Here is a 14,965-nt window from a genome sequence, read left to right as displayed (position 1 = left end):
ATTTTTAAAAATAGAAGAGCATGATAAGCAAAGTAAAAGTGGATGATAATCTCACCTTCACCTCCAAATAAACACTAAACAATTTTGTAAATCAAACAACATAATTAGAAAACAAAGCACAGGAAAGAGGGATCTGATGGCCATGAAATATTATACATAAGGTGAACACCCACGGGCGACCCCAACGCTTCCAGCACTGCAGAAGCTCCCTCCACCACAAACCCTTCCCCACACATCTCCTGACTTTTATGGTGACATCTTCCTCACTTTTCTAGACCTCATTTGCATGCATGCCTAAAGTTTAGTTTCCTTTGGCTTCTCCGTGTCCTCAGAAGTTTTGCTATAATGGCTGCCTGAGGAGGGGATTGCTGGACCATAGAAGATGCACATTTATATCCCTTGGTGAACTGAACCTTTTATTATTATAAAATGCTCACACTTTTTTTTTTTTTTTGAGACGGAGTTTCACTCTTGTTGCCCAGGCTGGAGTGTAAATGGCACGATCTCAGCTCACTGCAACCTCCGCCTCCCAGGTTCAAGTGATTCTCCTGCCTCGGCCTCATGAGTAGCTGGGATTACAGGCATGCACCACCAGGCTTAGCTAATTTTGTATATTTAACAGAGACAGGGTTTCTCCATGTTGGTCAGGCTGGTCTTGAACTCTTGGCCTCAGGTGATCCGCCCGCCTCGGCCTCCCAAAGTGCTAGGATTACAGGTGTGAGTCACCACGCCTGGCAAAAATGCTCACACTCTTTAATTCAGTAAAGCTTTTCATCTTAAAGTCCAGTTTCTCTTATATCAAGAAACGACCCCAGCTTTCTTTTGGTCAGTATTTACATGATATTATATTTTTATTAAACTTTTAATTCCAATTGTTTATATCCTTATGTTTTAGATGTGTTGCTTATAAACAGTAATAGCTGGATTTTTTCCAATCTGACAACTTTTATCTTTGACTTAACTACGTAGTCTAATTACATTAATGTGATTACTGATTACAGGATTAAAACTGACCATTTTTGATTTGCTTGTTTTTTCTCTCCCCCGCCCCCCGCCACCTTTGGATTCACTATTTTAGGATTTCACTTTTCCCTTATTAATTCAGACGTCATGGCTGGGCACAGTGGCTCATGCCTGTAATCCCAGCACTTTGGAAAGCCAAAGCAGGTGGATCACTTGAGGTCAGGAGTTCAAGACCAGCCTGGCAAATATGGTGAAACCCCATCACTACTAAAAATACAAAAATTAGCTGGGCACACTGGTGCATGCCTGTCATCTCAGCTACTTGGGAGGCTGAAGCAGAAGAATCACCTGAACCCAGGAGGCAGAGGTTGCAGTGAGCCGAGATAGCACCATTGCACTCCAGCCTGGGTAAAAGGGCAAGACTCTGTCTCAAAAAAAAAAAAAAAAAAAAAAAAAGAAGTTATACGGTTTATTTCCATTTTTCTTATCGATTACCCTGAAATTACAACATCCATTCTTAGTTTACCAAAGTTGACTATTAATCAAAACTTTTACCTCCTTCTATGATAATACAAAGCCCGTGAAATGCATTAGCTCCAGTTACTGCACTCCTGACTTCGATCCCTTTGTTATTATGTATTTTATTTCCATATGTTTAAAGCCTCACAAAATACTATTTTTGGTTTTATGTAATCTTCACTTAGAATTATCCAAATATTTATTCTGTTTTTCATTTCTTCCTGCATTTCTGACTTTCCATCTGGAATAATTTTCCAACTATTTAAAACACATCCTTTAGAACTTTGTTTTTCTTGAATATGCCAGTCCCAAATTTTTGGTCTAACATGTTTTTATTTTACATTTATTTGTTTTAACCAGAGAAATCATTTATAACTTATAAATGATCCTTTTAGAATAGTGCAAATGACTCTCCTGTCCATTTAAACAGAATGGATAAACAAACTGATACATGTATACTCATACAATGAAATACATGACAATGAAAAACAACAAACCACTGTTAGACACAGTAACATGAATGTTATCTCAGAGATATACTACTGAATAAATAAGCCGGAGAACGACCAGGTGCAATGGCTCATGCCTGTAATTCCAGCACTTTGGGAGGCCAAGGCAGGCTGATTGCTTGAGCTCAGGAGTTGGAGACAAGTCTGAGCAAACCTCATCTCTACAAAAAAATATAATAATTAGCCAGGCATGGTGGCATGCTCCTGTAGACCCAGCTGCTTGGGGCTGAGGCTGGAGGACTGCTTGAGCCTAGGAGGTCAAGGCTAACAATAAGCCAAGATCGTGCCACTGCACTCCGGCCTGGGTGACAAAGTGAGAACTCATCTCAAAGAAAAAAAAAAGCCAGAGAGTATGTACTGAATGTGCTGTATATAAAATCCATAATTTGGCCTGGCGCAGTGGCTCACGCCTGTAATCCCAGCACTTTGGGAGGCTGAGGTGGGCAGATCACCTGAGATCGAGAGCTCAAGACCAGCCTGGCCAACATGATGAAATCCCGTCTCTACTAAAAATACAAAAATTAGCTGGGCATGGTGGTGTATGGCTATAATCCCAGCTGCTCGGAAGGCTGAAGCAGGAAAATCGCTTGAACCTGGGAGGCGGAGACTGCAGTGAGCCGAGATCATGCCATTGTACTCCAGCCTGGGCAACACGAGTGAAACTCCTTCTCAAAAAAAAATAAATAAATAAATAAATAAAAATAAAATAAAATAAAAATAAAAAAATTTCATAATTTTTAGGCTGGTCATGGTGGCTCACACCTGTAATCCCTGCACTTTGGGAGGCTGAGGCGGGTGGATCACAAGCTCAGGAGTTCAGACCAGCCTGACCAAGATGGTGAAACCCCATCTCTACTAAAAATACAAAATTCGCCGGGCATAGTGGCAAGCGCCTATAATCCCAGCTACTCAGGAAGCTGAGGCAGAGAATTGTTTGAACCCGGGAGGTAGAGGTGCAGTGAGCCGAGATCACGCCATCGTACTCCAGTCTGGGCGACAGAGCAAGACTCCATCTCAAAATAAAATCATAATTTATATAAAAATTCAGAAACAGACAAAACAAATCTATGGTGTTGGTGTCAGGACGGTGGTTAACCTTTGGTAGCAGAGGAACCAAAAAGAGGCATGATGAGGGATAAGGGTGTGACGGCTACACAAGTGCACTCGGTTTAGAATATTCACTGAGCTATACACTTGGGAACACGATCTTTTCTCTAGGTATGCTTCAGTGAAAGTCACACAGAAAGAAATCAATAGAAGGGCTATTAGGTGGGTCAAAATATCACCAAGTAAGTGTTGCAGAAGAAGGTTTGGGGCATAGGTCCAAGCATGCTTCCAAAATCTGGCCAAGAATTTGCGTGAGCATGTCTCTGTTGCTGCCACTGAGTGCAAAAAGCGGCTGTTTCTTTGCAGACACTTCTGCCTGGGACACGTATGTATTACTATCTCACATATACATGTATTTGCTTATTTTCTGTCCCCCAGTTAAAATGTGAGCTCACTGTTGGCATATAGTAGGGACTCAACAAATATTTATTGGGTGTCTTTGCCCCTATATCCTTTCTGTGAGAAGAAGCAAAACTCTCCTTCTCACAGAGGCATTCTTTCACCTTTATTCTTGAAGGATATTTTTGCTTGATATGAAAATCAGGTTGGCATTTGTTTTCTTCTAGCACATTGGAGATATCTTTCCACTGCCTTCTGGCTTCTACTATTGCATTAGAGAAAGCAGTGGTCAATTTATGGCTCACTTTTAGGATATGTCTCTTCTCTCACTTCTTTTTTAAAATTATTAAACTTTTCATTTTGAGATCATTAAAGATCCATATGTAGTTGTAAGAAAAATGCAAAGAGATTCTGTGGACCCATGTCTAGCTATTTTAAAGATATTCTCCCTGTCTTTGTTTTCCTTCGGTTTCATGTAATATGCTGGGTATAGCTGTCTCTTTATCCTGCTTGGAATTTCATGGGCTTTTGGAATCCCAAGAAGTATATTTCATCTGAAAATGTTATAGCCATTATCTCTTCACATAATGTCCCTTCCTCATTCACTTCTTTCCACCTGGGACTCCAGTTAAAGGGATGCTGGCTAGACTTTCTGGCTCCATCTGTACCACCTCTTTTTATATCTTCATGCTGCATTCTGGATGACTCCAGTTAATGAATGCTCTCTTCAGCTGTGTCTAATCTGCTGCCAAATGCTTCTATGTATTTAAATTTTGGTGATCATACTTAACAGTTCTACATTTTATTTGGTTCATTGTTCAGATATGTTACATCACTTTTTAGAGTTCTCTCTTTCTCGTAGATATTTTTTAAGCTTTAAAAAATCTCTAATATAGTAACCATAGTTATTTTATATTTTTTGTCCAACAATTCTGGTATCTCACATCTTTGCGGGTCTGCTTCCATTGCCAGTTGTTTCTGCTGGTTCTTGCTCATCCTATTTTGTTTGTTTGCCCAATTATCTTTATCATATGCTGGTCATTGCATTTGGCTATTATTTAGGAATAATATCAGATTTGGAATGATGGCCCTTTAATCAGGAGAAGACATTTGTTTGCTTTGGCTAGATGCCTATCCAGGCAGTGCCAATAATCTAAGTGCAGGGTTTGAGGTTATATAGTGTACTGAGGGATGTAAGACCAGACCACAAAGCAGTATAATGACTGACTGACTGCAATTCATCTTTACCCTACAGGTCTTACCCTTCAGAATTCTTTAAATTTGGGGTTGCTTTGACAACCCTGGGTTTCTACCTACCTTGAATCTAGGTTTTGACATATGTTTCTGGGGCCCTTTGAGGCCTCAAAGGTCTCCATTTCATAGTTGCTTACTTAAAATCACATCTCGGGGAAAATGGGCTTTTGTGTGCTAAGCTTACCTCTCTACATACTTAATTTACTACAATTTTGTTTTTGACACAAGATCTCGCTTTATCACCCAGGCTAGAGAGCAATGGCGTGATTATAGCTCACTATAGCCTCTGTCTCCCAGGCTCAAGTGATCCTCCTCCACCTTGGCCTCCTGAGTAGCCTGGTCTACAGGTGTGCACCACCACCCTCAGCTAATTTTTTTTTTTATTTTTAGTAGAGACAAGGTCTTGCTATGTTGCCCAGACTGGTCTTGAACTCCTGAACTCCAGCGATTCTCCTGCCTCAGCCTCCCAAAGTATTGGGATTCAGACCTGAGCCACCACACCCAGCCTATCACAGATTTTTTTTGACTGGTAATTTCTCACTGATTTATTTGTTCTTTACTGTTTTCAAAATATTTATTTTTATTATTTTGTTCAGTTTTTCTAGTAGTCCTCCTTGAAAGCTCGGCCTGAGTTAGCTCACTTGCCACTATTAGAACATCTGAACTACTTCTTCCTTTTTTTAGGGCTGCAAAAGATTTCAACAAATGGAGCTACCAGGATTATTTAACCAATTCCATACTGGAAAAAGCTGTTTCCAAACTTTTCCTGTCTGAATCAGTGCTAGAATGCATACCTTGAATGCTGTCTTTTCGCATAAAGATAGAAACTGTGAGTCTTTCCTCCTTGCATCCCTAGCATCTGGTGTTGCCTAGCACATAATAAGTTTCCAAAAGATAGTTGTCAAATACTAGATGAATAATAAAATTAGAATTTTACTTGTTTTAATCGCAGATCCTTTTGTGTCTTTGATAATAATTACCAGCTGGCTTTCTGCCATCCATCAAAGAGCAGTGGGATCTGATGGCCCAGTTTGGTGCCATTTTAGTCTGATACCATCTTGACCATGCTTGTCTGTTTTCCTGTGTCCTTCTCTAAAGTTCACAAAAGGTGAGTGGCAACCCCATATATTCAGGTATTTCACCAATAGGATAAACCATCCCAACTCTGCATGATCTCAGACTCATTCATCACAAAGTAAAGGGGCTGGTGTGTGTGGTCTCGAGGTACTTTCAACTTCAAATTACAATTGTCCCACAGTATGCCTGGGGGATTGCTTCCAGGACCCTTGGCAGATACCAAAATCCACAGATGCTCAAGTCCCTTGTATAAAATGTAGTATTTGCATATAACCTACACATAACCTCCTGTATATTTTAAATTAGCTCTAGGTTACTTATAATAGCCAATACAATGTAAATGGAAGAAAAAAGTCTGTACCTGTTCAATACAGATGTGACCATCCATTTTCTTCTGAATATATATATATATATGACAATATAATATATATATAACACACACATATGTATATGTGTTTTTTTTGTGTATATATATATATATCAGAGACAGGGTCTCACTCTATTGCTTAGGCTGGAGTACAGTGGCACAATCACACCTCACTATAGCCTCAAACTCCTGGGCTCAAGCAATCCTCCCACCTCAGCCTCACAAGTAGCTAGAATAACAGGTACATGCCTCCACACCCAGCTACCTTTAAAATTTTTTTGTAGAGACAAGGTCTCACTCTGTTGCCCAGGCTAATCTTGAACTAGGCTTAAGCAATCCTCTCAGGTTGGCCTCCAAAAGTGCTGGGATTACGCATGTGAGCCACCACACCTGGATTGTTTCATTTTTATAATGAGATTTCTGTATCAATAACTAACATTTATATAATATCACATGTTAGTTACCACAAGGATAGGTAGTATTTGTTTTTTCTGTTTTTTTTTTTGTTTTGTTTGAGATGGAGTCTCACTCTGTTGCCCAGGCTGGAGTGCAATGGTGCATTCTTGGCTCACCGAACCCTCTGCCTCCTGGGTTCAAGCAATTCTTCTGCCTCAGCTTCCCAAGTAGCTGGGATTACAGATGCACGGCACTACATCTGGCTAATTTATGTATTTTTAGTAGAGACGAGGTTTCACCATGTTGATCAGGCTGGTCTCGAACTCCTGACCTCAAGAACTGCTTTTATGGGTTTTTTTTGAGATGGAGTCTCATTCTGTCGCCCAGGCTGGAGTGCAGTAGTGTGAATCTCAGCTCACTGCAACCTCCATCTCCTGTATTCAAGCAATTCTCCCACCTCAATCTCCTGAGTAGTTGAGTAGTCTCCTGAGTAGCGGTCATAGGCACCTGCCACCATGAGTGGTTCAGTTTTGTATTTTTAGTAGACACACGATTTCACTATGCTGACCAGGCTGGTCTCGAACTCCTGATCTCAGGTGATCTGCCTACGTCCATCTCTCAAAGTCCTGGGATTACAGGAGTGAGCCACCACGGCTGGCCTAGATATGTAGTATTTGAATCAAAAAGCCAATTCATTCTCCTGGATAAAGGGTTTATCTCGGTTTTCTTTAAGACTCACTGAAATCTCTACCATTTGGTTTGTTGTAGAAAAGCAGGGACACCTACATGGATATTTCTGGCTTGATACCTGCTTCCCCTAAATCTCTGTATGATAGGGGCTGTGGGAGCTCTGCCCTGTCTGTGGGACGAAGCAGGGAAGCAAGCAGAGCCAGAACAGAAAAATTGTCCACCATGACCAACCATCTCGGAGGGGACAGGATCAAGTGAGAGAGAGGTGAACACTGGGCACTTGCAGTGGCGGCAGGGTGCTCTCGAAATGTTACAGAGAGAAGAGAAAGGATAATGTCAGGTAGAGTCAAGAGCACCAGTGCAAACAAAGTTACTTCTTAGTTTATCTAACATCTGACTTGCTTTCTGGGAACAGAAAATCATGGCTATAGGACAGAAAGGAGATGGGACAGGCAGAAGGATGATGGCTAGACATTCATGGCTGTTCCAGGGGGAGCTGAGTCAGAAAGGGCCTGGCTCCTGCAACTGCTTGTGGTACCCATCTTTCTTCTTACACCCTCCCCACACATATGAGAAGCCTCAGGCCTCCTGGAAGGAAATTCTGACTCAGATGAGCCGCTTTTCAGGACGCATGGACAGGTTTCAAGTCAGAAAGCTCATGTAACCCAAGCTGATTTTTTCTCCTTGTTAATGTTCTAATACTCATCATGGTTATGCTGTCATATTTGAATGTTTCTGTCTTGTATCATTCCTGTAAATACAAAGTATAAGGTGACGAAAAGCTTGGGAATGGCATGGCTTATCAATCACCAGAGCCTGCAATCTCAACGTGGACCTAAAAGTTACTCTTTTGTTTTGGAATTTTCCAAAGTTTAATTTCTAAATTCTCAATTTTTAAAAAATATCAATTCAGCAAGATAAAGACTCAATTTTTCACAAATGTGACTTTTGCTCATCTAGGTCCCAAACACAATTCCGGATGATATCAAAAGAGGCTAGATCATTATCTATCAATAATACATTTGCTTTCTTAAGCCCATTTTAAAAGGCAGGAATAGAAAACAAAGTCAGAGAAAGGGCATGAGTTTGCCTGAGAAGAGTTCCTTACAAGGGAGGCACAGTACTCTGCTGACAGGGCAGGCGAGGCTTCTTTGAGGAACTAACAAGAGGTCTGATTCACCTGGACTCTACTAGGCCAGCAGTAAGTGTTCTTTTCCTCATTTGTTTTGGCCCAAGGGCCAATTCAGGAAAATTTACTGGCTGGGTTTTTCCCCTCTCATTCAAAATAAAAATACTGGTGGGTGCAGTGGCTCACACTTGCATTCACAGCACTTTGGGAGGCCAAGGGAGGTGGATTGCTTGAGCTTAGGAGTTCGAGAACAGCTTGGGTAACATGGCAAAACCCCGTCTCTACAAAAAATACAAAAATTAGCCGGGTGTGGTGGCACAGGCCTGTAACCCCAGCTACTGTGGGGCTGAGGCAGGAGGATCGTTTGAGCCTGAGAGGTGGAGGTTGCAGTGGGCCAAGATCACTCCACTACACTCCAGCCTGGATGACAAAGTGACACCCTGTCTCAAAAAACAAATAAAAAGAAAATACTGAGTCTTGTGAAAAAGAAGTTATTCCTTCATAGTTAAGATGACCAACAAGATAAGGCACTGCTTTTAGCACTAACATCCGAGAACATTTAAGAAGTAGGAACACAGAATGGGAAAAAAATTTTTGCAACCTACCCATCTGACAAAAGGCTAACATCCAGAATCTACAAAGAACTTAAACAAATTTACAAGAAAAAAACAAACAACCCTACAAAAAAGTGGGCGAAGGATATGAACAGACACTTTTCAAAAGAATTTATGCAGCCTACAAACGTGAAAAAAAAGCTCATCACTGGTCATTAGAGAAATGCAAATCAAAAGCACAATGAGATACCAGCTCACACCAGTTAGAATGGCGATCATTAAAAAATTTGGAGACAAAAGATACCGGAGAGGATGTGGAGAAATAGGAACACTTTTACACTATTGGTGGGAGGGTAAATTAGTTCGACTATGGTGAAAGACATCATGGCGATTCCTCAAGGATCTAGAAATAGAAATACCATTTGACCTAGCAATCCCATTACTGGGTATATACCCAAAGGATTATGAATTGTTCTACTATAAAGACACATGCACACATATGTTCACTGCAGCATGTTTACACTAGCAAAGACTTGGAACCAACCCAAATGCCCGTCAATGATAGACTAGATAAAGAAAATGTGGCACATATACACAATGCAATACTATGCAGCCATAAAAAAGGATGAGTTCATGTCCTTTACGGGGACATGGATGAAGCTGGAAACCACCATTCTCAGCAAACTAACACAAGAACATAAAATTAAACACCACATGCTCTCACTCATAAGTGGGTGTTGAACAATGAGAAAATATAGACACAGGGAGGAGAACATCACACACAGGGGCCTTTTGGGAGGTGGGGGGGGCTAGTGGAGAGACAGCAGGGGGTGGGGGTATTGGGGAGGGATAACATTAGGAGAAATACCTAATGTAGATGACGGGGGGATGGATGCAGAAAACCACCATGGCCTATGTATACCCATGTAACAATCCTGCACGATCTCCACATGTACCCCAGAACTTAAAAATAAAAAGAAGTAGAAATGGGCAGGTGCTTTTTAGTGTTTTGATCATGAAAGCAGGTTGTAGTCTAGGACCTAGATCCCCATTCTAGGTATCTTGACCTTCTGATCGAAAAGAACCCTCCAATTTCACATTTTCTATCTGGCCTAGATGAAATTATGTGATACCTCTGGACATGGCTATCCTTCATTCTTGCAACTGTAGCTTGCAATTGTTTTGTCCAGCTCCTAGATGGATTTCAAACTGTGAAACTGTATCAGACAATCCGCCTTCTAGGGACTGTGATGCTTTCTCTGATTACCAGTGTGAGCTGCTCACAGGTCCAGCCCATATGGTTTTTGTGAACCACATACCACTGGCCCATACGAAACTCCCTCCCCGTCCTGCCCCTGTGACAAACCACTAAAATATCTTTCTGGAAAAACAAAATCTCTGGAAGTTACATTAAAAACAAGTAATGGTCTCTTAAGAAACCACTTTCTACAATGTAGAATTTCCATAGAGGGAAAAACTAGGACACTGTTCCATTTTCTAATAACTTTACTTTGACGCTTGTATCCTTATTCAGTTGATATTTATCAAATGCCCTTAGGAGCCAATCATAGACCCCTGTGCTTTTCTTCACGACAAGTCTAACACTCACCCTGGCGAAGTGATTGTTTCCGAGAAGTGTCTGCAGGAGAACAGGCAGCTGCTGCTCCAGGTGAAGCTTAAGGCAGAGCTGGGTCAGCTCCTCACGGTCCAGAAAGCCGGTCCCTGTAGTGTCACAGCTGCTGTAGACTTCCCTGAGCTGTGAGACATAGTGATTCTCTTCTTCATCCATCCCATAGCAGGCTGGCAGTGTGCAAGGGAAAAAGAAAACATCAGGACACTGTCCTGACTCCCCTCCCGTTCCCACACTAAAGGCGAGTGCTGAGCTATGCGGTCTAGGCGGGGGCAGGAGCTGGCATGTGGGGAAGGCACCAGGGGGCCTCACAGGGCCGAGCAGTGAGAGGACTTAGCTCTATCTTTGCAGGAGAGGCCAGAGCAGGTTAACAGGGAATGAGGATAAACAGTCCCTCAGTCATCAGTCATAAGAACCATAATTTCTTTGTTGTATAAGAAAAATCCATTAGGTCAGGTATGGTGACCATCATGCTTTGTGAGACAAAATCCTAACACTTTGGGAGACAAAGGCAGGAAAACTGCTTGAACCCAAGAGTTCACGGGTGCAGTGGGCCATGATAATGCCACTGTTCTCCTGGGCAGCAGAGTGAAACCCTATCTCAAAAAAAAGAAAGAATAAAAGAAACTATTACAGAATAATTAGAAAATAGAGATACGTAGTATAAAGAAAACTAAAACCATCAAAAATTCCACTACCATCTAAAAACACTATTATTAATATTTTGGCCAGCATACAGTCTAAGTTTTTTTTGGGAGAGGGGGCGGGAGGGGCAGCGTCTTTCTCTATTGCCCAGGCTGGTGAGATCTCAGCCCACTGCAACCTCCGCCTCCTGGGTTCAAGTGACTCTCCGCCACAGCCTCACAAGCAGCTGAGATTACAGGTGTATGCCATCACACCTGGCTAATTCTTGTATTTTTAGTAGAGATGAGGTTTCACCACTTTGGTCAGGCTGGTCTTGGAACTCCTGACCTCAAGTGATCTGCCTGCTTTGGCCTCCTGAAGTGCTGGGATTACAGGTGTGAGGCACCATACCTGACCCAGATTAATTTTTTGATATACATATACAAATTTAGTTTTTTTCTTACAAGGCTTATTATTATTATTTTTTTTTACAAATGATGAGTAAAAGTTTTACTAAATTGTACTAAATAAAAGTGCTTACAATATAAAAAAAGGAAACGTCAATAAAAATACAGAGGATATTAATAAATCACAAAATAAATATATAATTAATAATCATCTAAAAATGCTGAAATTAAAACCAAAATATGCTATTTGTAACTGTCAAATTATTAAGACTAAAAACCCTGGATGCCTGTCGTAAGCAGGGGATCTCACCCACTGCTGGATGAAGGAACTAGCAAACATTTCTGGGGAATACTTTGTCTGCATATCAAGAATACTTAAAATATTAACTGGCCTTGTTATCTCACTTACATGAAATTCCTTATATTTAAGAAAATAGAGCTATAGACAAAGATATGAGTTCATCAGAATACTATTTATATAAAGAAAGGAACAAAATAACCTAAAATAGCCAATGAGAGAATAGTTTGTCAGGTTATTGTATATTTATATGGCAGAATATTAAACAGTCTTGAAAATAACATTTATTTATTTTTGTTTCTTTAGAGACAGGGTCTCACTCTGTCACCCAGCCTAGAGTGCAGTGGCACAACCATAGCTCACTGTAACCGTGAACTCCTGGGCTTAAGAGATAGATACTCTTGCCTCAGCCTCTTAAGTAGCTGGGACTATGGATGCACACCACTGTGCCCAGCTAATTTATTTATTTAACTGAGATGGGGGTCTCACTGTGTTGCCCAGTCTGGTCTCAAACTCCTAGACTCAAATGATCTCCTGCCTCGGCCTCCCAAAGTGCTGGGATTACAAGGTGTAAGCCACTGCACCCAGCCAAAAATCACATTTCTGAAAAATATTTAATTGCATAGGCAGTAGCAGAATAAAAACTGTTTATACTACTAATAATAACAACTAATATAGTTACTGGACAATTTACATATAATAATTCATTTATGCCTTATAACAATTCTACCAAGAAGCTTCTGCAACTTTCTGGGGGAAAATATATTTTTAAAAAGGGGAAAAAAAGAAACAAATACACCAAAATGGTAAGAGATGCTTTCATGGTATTACACATTTATATTTCCTATTTTACATATGTTTACATTATCTCAAAAATTTTAGAACAAGTAGAACACTTGTATAACTAGAAAATGTTGTTAAAACATAAAAAACATTAATGCTCTAAAGATATTCAGATAAACCACATAAAACCACCAATATTAGGCCATCATTCTGACCTACAAAAATGGGAATTTCATATGGTTCAGCCTATAAGGTAAGCACAAGAACTAAGGAACAATTCTAAAAAAGAGAAAATATAAGGAAACGACAACATGAAAAGTCAATCAAGCTCATTCATAATCAATCTGTAAACATGAAACAAGCAACATCTTTCCAGCAAAGCATAGCACAGAAAATGCCAGTTCTAGTTCTATATAGATGTCGCTTTAATGTGGCGGCTGGCGTTTACTTGCCATCATCCACAGGTGGTAGAAAGGTCAGAGTCAGAAGAAGAATGTATGAGGAATTGAAATCTGTTCAGATCAACTCCCCAGTGGAAAACCTGTATGCTCCTCATTTTACTCGGGAAAACAATATAATCAATGATATAAAAATTAACGTTAGCCAGGTACAGTGGTGTGAGCCTGTAGTCCCAGCTTCTCAGGAAGCTGAGGTGGGAGGATCACTTGAGCCCTCGATTCAAGGCTACAGTGAGCTGTGATCACACCACTGCACTCTAGCCTGGGTGACAGAGCAAGATCTTGTCTCTAAAAAAAATAAAAAATAAATAAAAAATAAAAAATTAACATTAAGTAGAATCTTGACCACGACATTTAACTGTGATTGCAGAAGGTGAACACATCTGAACTTTTAATTAAACACCTGTTGATAAGCTATAAAAACAGACAGTATCCACACTGAGAATGAACAAACTGGTTCATGGTCTCAGATGCTGTGAAGGTGAAAATAATAATCTACTCAGCATCTGCATGGGCCTGCCCTATTTGCTAATCAAATTACTCATCCCTTCTTAGACAGGAGTACACAGAAGTTCAGACAGGGTAAAGAGGCGTGACCTGTGAACATCTGTCCCCTCTTTCAGACTGTTTTGAGATGGTAACTACAAAAAGCATTTAGAATGAAACTGGACAGAAAACCATAAACAATAAATCAGAAAGCAAACTAAGCCTGGGCAAAGTGGTGAGACCCTCTCTCAACAAAAAATAGAAATAGGCGTGGTGGTGCACACCTGTAGTCCCAGCTACTCAGAAGGCTTAGGTGGGAGGATCACCTAGAGGCCAGGAGGTTGAGGCTGCAATGAGCTGTGATAGCGCCACTGCACTCCAGCCTCAGCAACAGAGCCAGAGAAGAAAGAGAAAAGAGAGAAAAGAGGGATGGAGGGAGGGAGGGAGGGAGGGAGGGAGGGAGGGAGGGAAGGAAGGAAGGAAGGAAGGAAGGAAGGAAGGAAGGAAGGAGAGAGAAAGACAAGTGGTAAAATTCAGAATGTAAAAGGCAGGAAACGGGACAGAGAGGGCAGAGTGGCTGGGGGGAAGTACCCCAGGCAAAGGTGAGCAGGATGTCACCAGTGCCCGATTTCCAGCCCTTTCCCATATCTCTAAGAATCATGAAAAAAATCTGTTTTGAAAATTTGTCAACTTTTTTCTATTTTATCTTTAGTTGTAACCAATTCAACCATTTAGAGTATATAAAATAAAGAAAACAAAATAAGCCTGTCCCTCTACCCTCCCAGCTTCCCAGAAGAAATCACTGCTTGGGGTGCAGGCTTTGAGATCATTTCTAAGTCTCTAGAACAGATGAGTGACGAGACACGCACACGTACATAACACAGACACACGTGTATTTTCACATAACAAGTATAACACTGAACACATTATTTTCCAACTTGTTTTTAAACTTGCACTGAGAGATCTTTCCCTGCCTTCCTCATTTTAAAAAATGACAATGTGCTCCTGGGTGTAGGGCTGTAAAATCGTGAACTATTAGTATTCTCACAGAGACAGGGTTTTCTCTTACATCACCTTCTGCTTGCATGGGCACATGTAATCTCCGGGGCAGGAGAGAAGACAAAACCTCCTGCACTGAACACCCCTGCTCCTTCCTCTTCGTGAGCCCTCAAAGGCGTGAACCAACCACTGTTTCCTCCGGATCATGCCCCTTAATCTGTGACTCTGGGAAGGTCCAGGGGTGCTCCCCGGGCAGCTGGGCTTGGAGGAAACACATGGCTAGGCTGTTTTCCCAACATCAGAGGGTAAAAAAGGGACCTCTTCATCTCCTGGCTGTGGGCAGGTCCTGCACCTCAGCCAGCTGGGGTGCTCGGCC

At 41.2% G+C, this 14,965-nt stretch overlaps 1 protein-coding gene across 4 annotated transcripts in view; it reads right to left on the bottom strand.

The window, feature by feature from the left end:
• Positions 1 to 13,888, bottom strand: part of NINL (ninein like) — an 85,721-nt gene extending 71,833 nt beyond the window's left edge. For all 4 annotated transcript variants that reach the window (XM_037743066.1, XM_017541424.1, XM_037743067.1 and 1 more), the window contains exons 1-2: positions 13,875 to 13,888; positions 10,514 to 10,704 (exon numbers count right to left, since the gene is read on the bottom strand). In XM_037743066.1, coding sequence (XP_037598994.1) covers positions 10,514 to 10,693 — 180 coding nt within the window. In that variant the 5' untranslated portion in view covers positions 10,694 to 10,704; positions 13,875 to 13,888. The remainder of the gene's footprint in view (positions 1 to 10,513; positions 10,705 to 13,874) is intronic.
• Between the last annotated feature and the right edge of the window lie 1,077 nt (positions 13,889 to 14,965).

Source organism: Cebus imitator, unplaced genomic scaffold, assembly GCF_001604975.1.
Source record: "Cebus imitator isolate Cc_AM_T3 unplaced genomic scaffold, Cebus_imitator-1.0 Scaffold134, whole genome shotgun sequence".
Taxonomy (NCBI): Eukaryota; Metazoa; Chordata; class Mammalia; order Primates; family Cebidae; genus Cebus; species Cebus imitator.
Note: the sequence above shows the minus strand (reverse complement) of the source record. Positions and strands in the feature narration are given on the sequence as shown.